At 33.2% G+C, this 15,849-nt stretch overlaps 1 protein-coding gene across 1 annotated transcript; it reads left to right on the top strand.

The window, feature by feature from the left end:
- The first annotated feature begins 4,659 nt into the window (after nucleotides 1-4,659).
- Nucleotides 4,660-7,082, top strand: LOC128179992 (uncharacterized). The gene is made up of 3 exons (XM_052847725.1): nucleotides 4,660-5,044; nucleotides 5,179-5,394; nucleotides 5,570-7,082. Exons 1-3 carry the CDS (start codon nucleotides 4,898-4,900, stop codon nucleotides 5,837-5,839), a joined length of 633 nt encoding a protein of 210 aa, XP_052703685.1. The 5' UTR covers nucleotides 4,660-4,897; the 3' UTR covers nucleotides 5,840-7,082.
- The last annotated feature ends 8,767 nt before the right edge of the window (nucleotides 7,083-15,849 follow it).

The following is a 15,849-nucleotide window of genomic DNA, read 5'->3' as shown; positions in this document are numbered from 1 at the left end:
GCATCCTGCAGATGTAAGATCATTAAATAAGACAATGTCATTTGCACCAGGTGAAAACCAAACACCTCTTGGGTTGTATCAAGATCCAGATGCAGAATATTTAGCATTTCCAACTATATACTGTGGTCAGAGAAGAATGTCTAACAAAAATCGTACGGTGCCAGTTACTTACAGTTCAATTTGCAAATGGGAGTTAAGATCCCAAGATCGCCGAGCAGCATGTTCAATGCCAAACCTTTTTTTCAAGTTAAAAAAATTACAGATAAAGCAAATTCAGGACAAAGTGACACTTGCAATGCGAAAGTGCAAAGGCGAAGGCAAAAAAATAACAGCTGGTCATGTTTTGAATCCTACTTCGTTTGATAACATTGTTAAATTAAATGAAGGGTATAGAGTCTTGAGAACATTAAGAGGATCACCAGCATATTGGGAAAGTGCAAAAAGAGATGTTTTTGCAATGATAAGACAGCTTGGTATTCCAACATGGTTTTGTTCTTTCTCAGCTGCAGAAACAAAATGGAAAAATTTGATTCAGATATTGAGCAAAAGTTTGAACAATGCAGAACTAACTGAGTCAGATGTTGATGAATTGACTTGGATCGAGAAATGTGAACTCATTAAAAGAGATCCAGTAACTTGTTCGAGATATTTTAGCCATAGGTTTCAGATATTTAAGTCCAAAATTTTGAAAGGTGACTGCAGTCCTTTAGGAAAAATTGTTGACCATTTCTTTCGTGTTGAGTTTCAGCAAAGGGGATCTCCACACATCCATTTGCTTCTTTGGATAGAAAATGCACCTGTGTATGGAAAGTCAACTAATGAAGAGATTCAAAACTTTATTGATGAGCATTCCACTTGTTTCAAAAATGAAAATATTGCGGAACTTGTCAATTATCAAACACACAGGCATGCTAGAACATGCAAGAAAGCAGGAAAGAATATTTGTCGTTTTAATTTTCCTTTGCCTCCAATGCCAGAAACCATCATTTTAGAACCATTGGAGGAGGACAAATTTGAACAGAATGCAGATGTACAGCAAAATTACAGGAAAATATGTGAACTGCTCAATGATTCTAAATTGTGCAATGCAATGAGTTTTGATGAATTTTTGACAATGATAAATTTGACAAAGGAAGATTACATTTTGGCAATACGGTCTTCTTTAAAGTCTCCGAAGGTATTTTTGCGTCGCAGCATTGCAGAAATAAGAATAAACCCATACAATCAGATATTGTTGAGGTCATGGGAAGCTAACATAGATGTGCAGTTCATTCTTGATGCATATGCTTGTGCAGCATATATTGTGTCGTATATTTCGAAGTCCCAGAGAGGAATGTCTAATTTACTTCATGATGCTTGTGAAGAGGCAAGGAAGGGAAATTTATCTTTAAAGCAGCAAATAAGACAAATTGGAAACAAATTCCTCACACATGTAGAAATATGTGCTCAAGAGGCAGCATATTTGCTTTTGCAAATGCCATTACGATCAAGTAGTAGAAATGTTGTGTTTATAAATACATGTGATCCAGAAAATCGCACATTTTTATTGAAGTCTCTTGAAGTTCTTCAAGATATGCCAGAAAATTCAACAAATATTGAGTCAGATAACTGGATAAAACGTTATAAAAGAAGGCCAGGTGTTCTGCAGAACTATTGCTTAGCTGATTTTGTGTCAAAATTTGATGTTGTGCCACCTCCTAAAGACAAAAAACAGAACAATATTGAAGAGTTGTTACCAGAGGATGAATATGAGGAAATGAATGAAGACAATAGTGATGTGTCAATTAGTGATGAAGACAATTCAAACAGTCAAAAAGAATACCATATGAAAGATGGTTCTATTTTGAAACTAAGGAAAACTCAAAAAGTTATCAGATATGTTCGATACAACAAGGAACAAGATTCAGAAAACTGATCTAATTGGAAATCATACCTCTTTTGAATCACATTTTAATCAGCAACAGGAAAAAATAAAGAAAAACAAATTGCCTTATGAAGCAGACAGGGGTATAGTTGACGTTGTTGAAAACAATATGAATGATTTATTGAGTAATGTTGATCATATTGTTGCTGCAGAAGTACAACATAATGAAGAAATTGACTTTCAAGAAGATGAAAACTTGTGCTTAGATCATGGTTGTTTTAACCCAAAATTTGCACAGATGGAGTATGACTTAGGTTTTGATTTAGGCATAGCCAGAAAACAAGTGGAGACTGATGATATATCAGTAAACATGCTGAGTGATAAGGAATATAAATTCCTTGCAAGAAGTTTAAATCAAAATCAGAAATTATTTTTTTACCACATACTTCATAAGATTAAAACAAATGATCTACCAATTCATTGCTTCTTAACAGGTGGTGCTGGTGTGGGAAAAAGTTTGTTAACAACCTGCCTATTTCAGGCAATTGTTCGTTATTATGCCAAACGTGTAGCAGAGAAATGTGATGAGGTTAAGGCGGTGTTATGTGCACCAACAGGTAAAGCTGCATACAACATAGGAGGGCAAACTATACATTCTCTTTTCTGCATTCCAGCAAACCAAAATTTGAAGTACAAACCTCTTGATGTACAGCAACTTGACAATATGAGAGTAAAGTTTCGCAGCTTGAAAATTGTCTTTATTGATGAAGTTTCGATGGTAGGAAATAAAATGTTCAATTACATTAATTTAAGGCTGCAAGAGATTTTTGCAAAAGGTGTTCCATTTGGAGGTATTAGCATCATAGCTATTGGTGATTTATTCCAGCTTAAACCTGTATTTGATGGCTGGATATTTGAAAATCTCACTGAAGGTTATGGACCATTAGCAACAAATTTATGGACTGATTTGTCTTTGAATTAACAGAAATTATGAGGCAAAAAGAAGATAAAAACTTTGCTGAATTACTAAATAGACTAAGAGAAGGAAAGCACAATGACAATGATATAAACGTGCTGAGAACGAGAATCTGCACAGAAGAAATCCAAAATTTAAATTCAATTCCACACTTGTTTACAACCAATAACAAGGTGAATTTTCATAATAGTCAAGCATATGAAAAAGCAGATTCAAATGACAAATGTATTGTGACGGCACTTGATGCTGTTACTGGAGATGTGTCCTCTGAAATAAAAAATGCAATACTCCTTCAAGTATCTGATGATCCATCTAAAACCATGGGACTATGTAAAAAATTGCAATTGGTGACCGATTTACCTGCTGAGGTTTGCATCAATATCAATGTCCAAGATGGGTTAACAAATGGAAGTCCATGCATAGTGAAGAAATTAGATTACAGAGTAATAGGTTCAAACAGGTGCAGTATTGTATGGGTATTATTTGATGACCCAGTAATAGGATTTTCTGCACGACAAAAATACTGTAATCTGTATTCTGAAGATATCTCTAAAGATTGGACACCCATTCTTGAAGTGACTAAAAAGTTCACAGTCGGGAGACACAAATCCTGTCATGTCACAAGAAGACAGTTTCCACTGCGACTAGCATGTGCAAAAACAATACATAAAGCACAGGGTTCTACATTAAATAATGTTGTGCTAGATTTAGGAAAAAGGAAATTAGATCACATTCATTATGTCGGTCTAAGTAGAGTTCGAAAACTGCAAGATTTGCACATTTTGTCTCTAAATGAAGAAAAAATAGGAGTTTCAGGAAATGTTGTTTGTGAAATGGAACGTATGAGAAATCATGCAGCATTGTGGACCTGCCTGCCTATTCTTGAAAACATAACCTCAGATTTGAAAATTATATATCACAACAGCAGGTCGTTGCATTTGCACATAAGTGACTTATTGTCGGAAAAAAACATTCTGTCAGGCGATATTGTAGCTGTTACAGAAAGCAGATTAAAAGCAAGTGACAACAGTGAAAATTATTTGTTACCAGGTTTTCATATTTATCGTTTTGATGAAGAAGAATCCTCTCATACAATGCGGCCATTTTATGGTTCAGTTATTTACTCCAAATATCCACTGATCAATGTGTCAAAAGCAGTTTTAAATGGCATTCAGTAAAGGCAACACTTATGAAAAACAGTGACCTTGTTCAAATTATTTTCATATATTGTCCCCCAAAGTTTGCCACCATCACCAATATTTGTTGTTTTCTGGTTTCAGTCTTGAACTTATTAGATACTAGTCAACCTTTTCTTATTATGGGTGATACAAACATAGATTATTTTACCCAAAGAGATCTCTCTTCAAATTTGAAACATTTAAATATCAGACAAATAATGCATAGTTCTACAACTGACTATGGAAGTTGTTTAGATCATGTATATACCAACTTAAATAGTTCTGCTGAAATTTCATGTGCTACTCTGGAATCATATTATTCAGACCATAAACCCATTGTTGTGTATTTGCCATTTTAAAAACTTATTATATTACGCGTTACTGCATTTCAGCTAAAAAAACACATAATAATTAAAACAATCTCACCTCTTACAAATATGCATAATGAGTTCAAAATATAAAACAATAATAATCAATTGTCTGCAATATTAAAATACTCAACATTGTAAATCTATTACCATCGTACAAGACCATTATATTAAGTATCTATAGACATTCTTCAAGACTCTTAATTTATTTCTGTATTTCAGATGCTGCACAAAACTTTGGCAGAGTTGCAAAAAATGAAGTCAGGAGATTCCCTTCCATATCCCAATGCTTTGGTTAAAGCAACAGCCATCAAACCTGGCCACCTTTACCAATGCAAATGGAGAAAAGGGTTTTATCTTGAACTTTAGTGTTGCTGATGGAACTGAGGCCATGCTTGTCACTCTTAGTGATGAAGCAAAAATGCCAACTATCAAAGACGGAAGGACCCTACAAATAAGAAATTTCATTGTGTAAGGAAGTCGACTTGTACTGTCCAAACAATAAAAAATTATGGCAGGACCAGCTGTACAAGTGCCAGAATCTTTAAAGGAAAAAGCAGTTACCATAATCATGCCACCATCACCTACAAAAACCTTGAAGGATGCAATGTCATCGCCTGTTAGAGAAATCCTGACTGTTCAAGGGCAAATTATTCGTGTACGTATCTCAACTTGATATTAAAGTTAAAAATCATCTAAAATTATAATTCATAATCAAATGAAATTAAAAACAATTGTACTTGTATTGAATTATACCCCTATAGTTTACTTTTCAATTGATTTTCTTTGCAGGATGAAGCAATCAAAACAGTGAAAGTTGCCCAGAAGGACACTAAGATTAGAGCATTGACCTTAGAAGAGAATGGACAGACAATGGAACTAACTCTTTGGAGAGAACTGAGTAAACAAGACTTGAAGATAGGGCAATACATTGAAGTTACTCATTGTCTTGTATCTGAATGGCTCAGAAAGAAGAGTCTCAACTCCACAAGAAACACCACCATCAAGGTAACAATAGCTTGATACATTCAACTGCATTTACATGTATTCAAAATCCAAGCATAGTACTAGTTTATTGTAAATTTACACAAGATTGGAAAAAAAATAATGTACTTTAATCATGCCAAAAAATATCAGCTATGCATATTATGTATAATAACGAATGAATACTTCATTGTTTCAGGCTGTACAACCTAAAGATATGGTTGTAACCGGAAATGTCGAAGCTCTGTCAATGACGGACACCCACTGTGAAATGTGTGTCAAGGAAGATGACATATATAAAGACTTTATTGTGGATCTGGACATGGTTCGTGCCCAAGTTCAAAGATATGTGGAAGAAGCCGGAACTTTTAACTTACAACAGCTAGAAAATATGATTGTTGACAAACTTCTCTTCCCTGTGAAGCTCGTCATCAACGGCACAACAGTCATTTCCTTTGAATTGTTATAAACACTTGCCAACATTCCTACATTCGAACCATATCAAAATAAATACTTTTTGTAAGAACTGTTAAATTACTATAAAAAAAGTCAGTATGATTATTGATTAGCTATCATGACATCTCTTCAAATTGACATTTGTAAACAGGTTTATTAAATTTGTAATATTTCACTTACCTTATTTTTACCTTTTCTGAAACACCATAACTGTATATAGATCTAGTTTAATTTCTGGTTGTAAATATTTAATGAGCAAATGCAAACAGCAACTGTTTACAGAAATACCGGTACATGCTTTTCTAACTTTGCATGCACACAGTGGTTATACAAGTTGATTAATTTTGTTAACTTTGATAGTTAGTCTACTTTTATTGTTTTTGTTTCAAAAAACCATATGACCCTTTCATCCAATCTTCATTTGGGATATACAGATTGATTTCTGTTAATTATGTTGGTTTTTCCCATTTTAGTAATACTCTTACTTGATGCATATTGTTAGTTTTAGTTGTATTTTTGTTGTTTTCATCTTCATAACCATATAACTCAATTGTTCAGTCTATAAGAGACATTCACATATGGTTATTTCTTTGACATAGATATATGGTGTGTTTATATATAGAACATGTTTGTTTATACTTTACTTTTTTTGTTTCTGATACTACCCTTACTTGATGCATATTCTAGTAGTTTAGTTATAGTTTACATACACAGCACAAAATCTAAGCAATAATTATCTTGCTGAAAGATAAGTGAAATGTAATGCAACTTGATCACGAAATACGCTATAGACTATAATCTCTGCATGCCATTTTACAATTCATCCATTTCTTTCTTTGAAATGTGTACATGTTCTAAATATGAAAAGAACATACTGCCAAATAATTTGTGCCAAATTTTCATTGCCATTGTCAATATACCAGTTGACATTCAGTTCATCTTAGAAAAACTAATTCTCCCAATCCACTCTAATAACATAACCAAAATAAAAAACCTTTGTGTAAATCATTATATTGTTATCTATTCTTTATATATATCTCATGATAGATAAACTTCCATTATTTTGTTTATCTCTATTTTCCAAACTGATATACTCTCAAATATACAAGATTCTGTATTGTTATTAAAAAGTTCTTCATCTTTTATCAAACCTAGCTATGTGTTCAATAAACATTTGCCTCTTGATTTCATTTTGTTGTTTTACCATACCTAAAGAAATCAGACAACAGTAGCATCTTGATAAACCAACCCAACTTTTCACGCCACCGTCTTTCAGTACTTTCAGTACTTTGATTTATATAAATGGATGAACATAGTTTGAGCACAACTTTAAGGTATTTATAATTATTGAAATATCAAGCGAAAAGTGGTAGAAGCAAAAACTCGGGACAGAGTAAAATAATACACTTGTTTATTATCAGATATAGGGTTTTTTTATTAGGAGAAAAACTTTATAACGGCTGGTGCTTGCTTGTGTGTATCATAATTTAAAGAAGATGGGTGAAGAAGGCTTGCAAAATGCCCATACGAGGCATACTAGTAGATATTGCAAGATTAAAATATCATTTAATCTGATACTTTAAAAAAAATAATTAATATTTAACGTAACATCGGTTTGTAACCCTTAGATATTTTAAATACTTGGAATAGGTTGCTTTAAATTGGCGCATGCGTGTCAAACCTCCAAATAGTGTCATTTTTAGACGGTGGCATATATGCCACCGTATAATATCGTCGCTCGAGTAGCTCATTTGTATGCATGATGGCACCCCTAGCGGCAGAAATGTGCGGAGGTGATAATCAAGTTTACGCAGAAGTTGATATATCAGAATGGTAGAGATATAATACTATACAACTTTCATAACCTGAAAGTAAACAAAATTTCTAAGTTTTTTGATAAATGGTAAAGGTTTGCACAAAAAGACTTGAAAGTAAATGCTTATGAATATTCATGAAGTTAACGATGCTAAGCGAGTCGGGTTAGGTATTCAACCAGAGCTGTATTACATCCTTATAAATATTGCGCGTAGAAAAGTAGTTCAAAGTATATCGTAGTGTTTTTGTTGAATTTACATGTCTATATTTGTTTTCAGATATCTCAAACAGTTATTGCTATAAATATTGATAATCAGGTGTAAAATATCTTTGCATCTTACATTTCCTAATAAATGAAAATAATGCGTAAGAATATATCCTGACATTCGACATTTTCACAAAGAAGAAGACAGCCCAGAGGTCAGAAAACAACAACATAAACAAAGCCACGTGGAGAAAGAGAAGCGAATCAGAGGTGAATAATTTGTTTTCTTTTGAATATATATATAGGTATGTATTGTTTATTATCCTCGTCTGATAGTCATGTAGAGTAGGATTCAGACTACTGATGTTTTTTTACTATCAATCGGCCATATTGGATTTTTTTCTCTGAATAGATTTCTTGTCTATTTTGATAAAGCCTAGTATATGTAAAGAGATCGACGTGTGGACAGACCAGCTATTATAAAAGATTCGATTTGTTTATTCATGATTTTATATTTTCGTTGTTGTTGATAGTCATTAGTTGATCATCATCTAGGGCGTACAAGCTTACCCTCGCTATCTGTCGACCATATTGGTATCGGGTTCGTTCGCCATAGTATAATCTGTAATTTGTTTTGGAAACTTCATTAACTTTTCATTTGATATTACGTGTATATCATTAATTTCAAATAACTAAATCATAAAAATTTATTGAAAAAAAATTATTGGTGGTAAAATGTTTTGTAATTGATTATTAAAATTAAGACTATCTTGATTCTTGAGAAGAAAATCTGAACAATTGTTCAATATATATATATGTTGGTAAACTTGAGATTTTGAGAACAATATGAGAACTTATTGAGAAAATTGACATCAACTTATCAATTTGAAAACAAAATGAGAAACTTCTATTGAGACAAACTTGAGAATTTGAGAACAAAGTGAGAAACTTCATAGAGAAAAATGAGATCATTTTGAGACTTCCTTTGAGCACAAACTGGCACTAACTTCAGAATATAGGTACAGAATGAGAAACTTGCTGACATTATCATAATTTGAGAACAATATGAGCAACTTACTTCAAGCAAAATGTGAATTGGAACGAATATGAATGAAGATTTATGAGCATATAAAGAACTGAATACATATATTGATTGAAATTAGAACTTCAGAAGGTTATCATTTGAACAAAAACAAGATTTTTGTGTACAGACAGTACATATATAATAGCATTTGGATTTGATAAAGTTGTGTGAGAGTTAGATTGAGAATCCAAGTAGAAGAGACACTACTTTATGTATTTCATGCATAACACATCTCTAGTGCGACAATTTGACAATCAAATTTATTAATTCATGTATGCACTTTCATTGTATTGAACGTAAAATACTAACTGAAAGAAGCTGTTTTAATTGATACTCGTAGACTTCAAAAGTTTAGTTGATTTAGAATTTCAAAGTAGAAATACATATATTATGAGCTACAATGAGTGTCCAAAAAAGTATGTTTAATTAATTATAGTTTCAAGTCAGAGTATTTAGATAACTTGATATTTCAGTTCTTAAAATATGGCCGAACAACAAAATTTAAGTGTGGAAAGACAACAACTAACTGTACAAGCAGATCATTCTCAATGTGCGGAAATCTTCCCAATCAGTTCAAGGGGAAAACAATGTGTGACAAACAGTTTTATGTTTCTATTATTTTGTCATTTTTACGAAAACGCATCTTTCACAAAACATGATCTACATTCAGTTTTGGAGACTGGAGATGTTTTGTATCATTTAATCATTAAATCAAACTCATTTTTATTAGCTTCTGAACTACCAAATCACATTGAATTTAGAAATAAATATATTTCATCATTTGTCAGACAGACTTATTTTGGCAACATGGCACAAACTGTGGGAGAAGAGGTTGGTTTTTCATTAGAAAACAGTTTGAATATGTCATTTGCAAAATATGATGCTTGTATTCTGATTTTTCATTCAGCAGCAATAGCTTTGAAACAAAGAGGTGACAGATTTTTTGTGTTTGATGCTCATAATAGAGGAAATGATGGGCTTTGCAACCCTGATGGAAAGTGTACTATGACAATACACAACTGTTTTCAAGCTCTTTGCAATTTTCTACGACATCTGTGTATGTCTTTGTCTTGCATTAGTTTGGATAATGTGCAGTATGAAATCAATGCCTTCTGTTTTAAGACTCTTTCCAACAAACCAAGAAAACCTGTAACACGCATTTGCAGTGAAAGTGACTTGTCATTAGGAGAAAATAGAACACAGTCGAGGAAACGATGTTGGTCAGAACATAATGAGAATAAAAATCCTAAATGTCAAGATCATTCATTAAGAAAAAAAGGGAAAACTGAAAAAATGGATAATGACGTTTGGAATAAGAGAGGAACCCAAAATGTTGTTATTGAAAACTATGTTGATAGTTTAAATTTACCAGAAGTTGGGGAAATAAGTAGCAATTCAGATTGCCAGATTGAAAATGATGTTTCAAGTTGTTCTAATGTGACCCCTTTGAGGGAAGGACTTGAACAAACTGAGGAAATTGCAGTAATGAATTTTAAACAATTAGTAAAGGAAGGTCCATTATTTGTTTGCTCTTGCTGTACACAAACTTGGTTTAGGGATGGTGTTTCTAAGGCTCAGTTTCTGTATACATTAGATATAGCACACAAATGTTTGCAAGGTATCAAAAGTGCAAAAGATACAGAATGGATTTGTCATACTTGTAAGAAGTACTTAAAACTTGGTAAAATACCAGCTTTAGCAGTTGTGAATGGATTAGAATTTCCCCCGAAACCTCCCGAATTAAATATTACTGAAATGGAAGAGCGTCTCATTAGTCCAAGAATTCCATTTATGCAGTTGATGGAAAAACCAAGAGGAGGACAAAAGAGTTTACGTGGGAATGTTGTTAATGTTCCTTCAGATGTCAACACTACTGTCAAATCTTTACCACGGACGTTAGCTGAAACTGAAACAATTCAAGTGAAATTAAAAAGAAAGTTGAGTTATAAGCACCATGTTTTGTATGAGGCTATACGACCAAACAAATGTATGAATGCACTCAAGTGGCTTTTAGAAAACAGTGAATTGTTTCGAAATGAAGGGATATCAATAAGAGAAAACTGGGACATTTTACAAGAACAGAGAGAGTTTTATGCTACTGAGCAAAAATCAGGTGAAAATGCTACGAGTTGTGAGAACACATCTTATACAAATGAATTGGAAAATGAGACCAGTTCTTTGCAAGATGAAGATGATGTTGATGAATGGACAGAAGATCCAAATTTTGAAAGTAGACTTACTGGAAATACAGACACGTTGCTGCATCCTGCAGATGTAAGATCATTAAATAAGACAATGTCATTTGCACCAGGTGAAAACCAAACACCTCTTGGGTTGTATCAAGATCCAGATGCAGAATATTTAGCATTTCCAACTATATACTGTGGTCAGAGAAGAATGTCTAACAAAAATCGTACGGTGCCAGTTACTTACAGTTCAATTTGCAAATGGGAGTTAAGATCCCAAGATCGCCGAGCAGCATGTTCAATGCCAAACCTTTTTTTCAAGTTAAAAAAATTACAGATAAAGCAAATTCAGGACAAAGTGACACTTGCAATGCGAAAGTGCAAAGGCGAAGGCAAAAAAATAACAGCTGGTCATGTTTTGAATCCTACTTCGTTTGATAACATTGTTAAATTAAATGAAGGGTATAGAGTCTTGAGAACATTAAGAGGATCACCAGCATATTGGGAAAGTGCAAAAAGAGATGTTTTTGCAATGATAAGACAGCTTGGTATTCCAACATGGTTTTGTTCTTTCTCAGCTGCAGAAACAAAATGGAAAAATTTGATTCAGATATTGAGCAAAAGTTTGAACAATGCAGAACTAACTGAGTCAGATGTTGATGAATTGACTTGGATCGAGAAATGTGAACTCATTAAAAGAGATCCAGTAACTTGTTCGAGATATTTTAGCCATAGGTTTCAGATATTTAAGTCCAAAATTTTGAAAGGTGACTGCAGTCCTTTAGGAAAAATTGTTGACCATTTCTTTCGTGTTGAGTTTCAGCAAAGGGGATCTCCACACATCCATTTGCTTCTTTGGATAGAAAATGCACCTGTGTATGGAAAGTCAACTAATGAAGAGATTCAAAACTTTATTGATGAGCATTCCACTTGTTTCAAAAATGAAAATATTGCGGAACTTGTCAATTATCAAACACACAGGCATGCTAGAACATGCAAGAAAGCAGGAAAGAATATTTGTCGTTTTAATTTTCCTTTGCCTCCAATGCCAGAAACCATCATTTTAGAACCATTGGAGGAGGACAAATTTGAACAGAATGCAGATGTACAGCAAAATTACAGGAAAATATGTGAACTGCTCAATGATTCTAAATTGTGCAATGCAATGAGTTTTGATGAATTTTTGACAATGATAAATTTGACAAAGGAAGATTACATTTTGGCAATACGGTCTTCTTTAAAGTCTCCGAAGGTATTTTTGCGTCGCAGCATTGCAGAAATAAGAATAAACCCATACAATCAGATATTGTTGAGGTCATGGGAAGCTAACATAGATGTGCAGTTCATTCTTGATGCATATGCTTGTGCAGCATATATTGTGTCGTATATTTCGAAGTCCCAGAGAGGAATGTCTAATTTACTTCATGATGCTTGTGAAGAGGCAAGGAAGGGAAATTTATCTTTAAAGCAGCAAATAAGACAAATTGGAAACAAATTCCTCACACATGTAGAAATATGTGCTCAAGAGGCAGCATATTTGCTTTTGCAAATGCCATTACGATCAAGTAGTAGAAATGTTGTGTTTATAAATACATGTGATCCAGAAAATCGCACATTTTTATTGAAGTCTCTTGAAGTTCTTCAAGATATGCCAGAAAATTCAACAAATATTGAGTCAGATAACTGGATAAAACGTTATAAAAGAAGGCCAGGTGTTCTGCAGAACTATTGCTTAGCTGATTTTGTGTCAAAATTTGATGTTGTGCCACCTCCTAAAGACAAAAAACAGAACAATATTGAAGAGTTGTTACCAGAGGATGAATATGAGGAAATGAATGAAGACAATAGTGATGTGTCAATTAGTGATGAAGACAATTCAAACAGTCAAAAAGAATACCATATGAAAGATGGTTCTATTTTGAAACTAAGGAAAACTCAAAAAGTTATCAGATATGTTCGATACAACAAGGAACAAGATTCAGAAAACTGATCTAATTGGAAATCATACCTCTTTTGAATCACATTTTAATCAGCAACAGGAAAAAATAAAGAAAAACAAATTGCCTTATGAAGCAGACAGGGGTATAGTTGACGTTGTTGAAAACAATATGAATGATTTATTGAGTAATGTTGATCATATTGTTGCTGCAGAAGTACAACATAATGAAGAAATTGACTTTCAAGAAGATGAAAACTTGTGCTTAGATCATGGTTGTTTTAACCCAAAATTTGCACAGATGGAGTATGACTTAGGTTTTGATTTAGGCATAGCCAGAAAACAAGTGGAGACTGATGATATATCAGTAAACATGCTGAGTGATAAGGAATATAAACTCCTTGCAAGAAGTTTAAATCAAAATCAGAAAATATTTTTTTACCACATATTTCATAAGATTAAAACAAATGATCTACCAATTCATTGCTTCTTAACAGGTGGTGCTGGTGTGGGAAAAAGTTTGTTAACAACCTGCCTATTTCAGGCAATTGTTCGTTATTATGCCAAACGTGTAGCAGAGAAATGTGATGAGGTTAAGGCGGTGTTATGTGCACCAACAGGTAAAGCTGCATACAACATAGGAGGGCAAACTATACATTCTCTTTTCTGCATTCCAGCAAACCAAAATTTGAAGTACAAACCTCTTGATGTACAGCAACTTGACAATATGAGAGTAAAGTTTCGCAGCTTGAAAATTGTCTTTATTGATGAAGTTTCGATGGTAGGAAATAAAATGTTCAATTACATTAATTTAAGGCTGCAAGAGATTTTTGCAAAAGGTGTTCCATTTGGAGGTATTAGCATCATAGCTATTGGTGATTTATTCCAGCTTAAACCTGTATTTGATGGCTGGATATTTGAAAATCTCACTGAAGGTTATGGACCATTAGCAACAAATTTATGGACTGATTTGTCTTTGAATTAACAGAAATTATGAGGCAAAAAGAAGATAAAAACTTTGCTGAATTACTAAATAGACTAAGAGAAGGAAAGCACAATGACAATGATATAAACGTGCTGAGAACGAGAATCTGCACAGAAGAAATCCAAAATTTAAATTCAATTCCACACTTGTTTACAACCAATAACAAGGTGAATTTTCATAATAGTCAAGCATATGAAAAAGCAGATTCAAATGACAAATGTATTGTGACGGCACTTGATGCTGTTACTGGAGATGTGTCCTCTGAAATAAAAAATGCAATACTCCTTCAAGTATCTGATGATCCATCTAAAACCATGGGACTATGTAAAAAATTGCAATTGGTGACCGATTTACCTGCTGAGGTTTGCATCAATATCAATGTCCAAGATGGGTTAACAAATGGAAGTCCATGCATAGTGAAGAAATTAGATTACAGAGTAATAGGTTCAAACAGGTGCAGTATTGTATGGGTATTATTTGATGACCCAGTAATAGGATTTTCTGCACGACAAAAATACTGTAATCTGTATTCTGAAGATATCTCTAAAGATTGGACACCCATTCTTGAAGTGACTAAAAAGTTCACAGTCGGGAGACACAAATCCTGTCATGTCACAAGAAGACAGTTTCCACTGCGACTAGCATGTGCAAAAACAATACATAAAGCACAGGGTTCTACATTAAATAATGTTGTGCTAGATTTAGGAAAAAGGAAATTAGATCACATTCATTATGTCGGTCTAAGTAGAGTTCGAAAACTGCAAGATTTGCACATTTTGTCTCTAAATGAAGAAAAAATAGGAGTTTCAGGAAATGTTGTTTGTGAAATGGAACGTATGAGAAATCATGCAGCATTGTGGACCTGCCTGCCTATTCTTGAAAACATAACCTCAGATTTGAAAGTTATATATCACAACAGCAGGTCGTTGCATTTGCACATAAGTGACTTATTGTCGGAAAAAACATTCTGTCAGGCGATATTGTAGCTGTTACAGAAAGCAGATTAAAAGCAAGTGACAACAGTGAAAATTATTTGTTACCAGGTTTTCATATTTATCGTTTTGATGAAGAAGAATCCTCTCATACAATGCGGCCATTTTATGGTTCAGTTATTTACTCCAAATATCCACTGATCAATGTGTCAAAAGCAGTTTTAAATGGCATTCAGTAAAGGCAACACTTATGAAAAACAGTGACCTTGTTCAAATTATTTTCATATATTGTCCCCCAAAGTTTGCCACCATCACCAATATTTGTTGTTTTCTGGTTTCAGTCTTGAACTTATTAGATACTAGTCAACCTTTTCTTATTATGGGTGATACAAACATAGATTATTTTACCCAAAGAGATCTCTCTTCAAATTTGAAACATTTAAATATCAGACAAATAATGCATAGTTCTACAACTGACTATGGAAGTTGTTTAGATCATGTATATACCAACTTAAATAGTTCTGCTGAAATTTCATGTGCTACTCTGGAATCATATTATTCAGACCATAAACCCATTGTTGTGTATTTGCCATTTTAAAAACTTATTATATTACGCGTTACTGCATTTCAGCTAAAAAAACACATAATAATTAAAACAATCTCACCTCTTACAAATATGCATAATGAGTTCAAAATATAAAACAATAATAATCAATTGTCTGCAATATTAAAATACTCAACATTGTAAATCTATTACCATCGTACAAGACCATTATATTAAGTATCTATAGACATTCTTCAAGACTCTTAATTTATTTCTGTATTTCAGATGCTGCACAAAACTTTGGCAGAGTTGCAAAAAATGAAGTCAGGAGATTCC

Source organism: Crassostrea angulata, chromosome 4, assembly GCF_025612915.1.
Source record: "Crassostrea angulata isolate pt1a10 chromosome 4, ASM2561291v2, whole genome shotgun sequence".
In the NCBI taxonomy this organism is placed as follows: domain Eukaryota; kingdom Metazoa; phylum Mollusca; class Bivalvia; order Ostreida; family Ostreidae; genus Magallana; species Magallana angulata.
The sequence above is the reverse complement of the archived record's forward strand: the minus strand, read 5'-3'. Positions and strand labels throughout refer to the sequence as shown.

Coding starts and splice junctions, on each gene's coding strand:
- LOC128179992 (XM_052847725.1), top strand. CDS start 4,898: ATGGCAGGACCAGCTGTACAAGTGCCAGAATCTTTAAAGGAAAAAGCA. Junction 5,045..5,178: donor TTCAAGGGCAAATTATTCGT/GTACGTATCTCA, acceptor TTTTCTTTGCAG/GATGAAGCAATCAAAACAGT. Junction 5,395..5,569: donor CAAGAAACACCACCATCAAG/GTAACAATAGCT, acceptor TCATTGTTTCAG/GCTGTACAACCTAAAGATAT.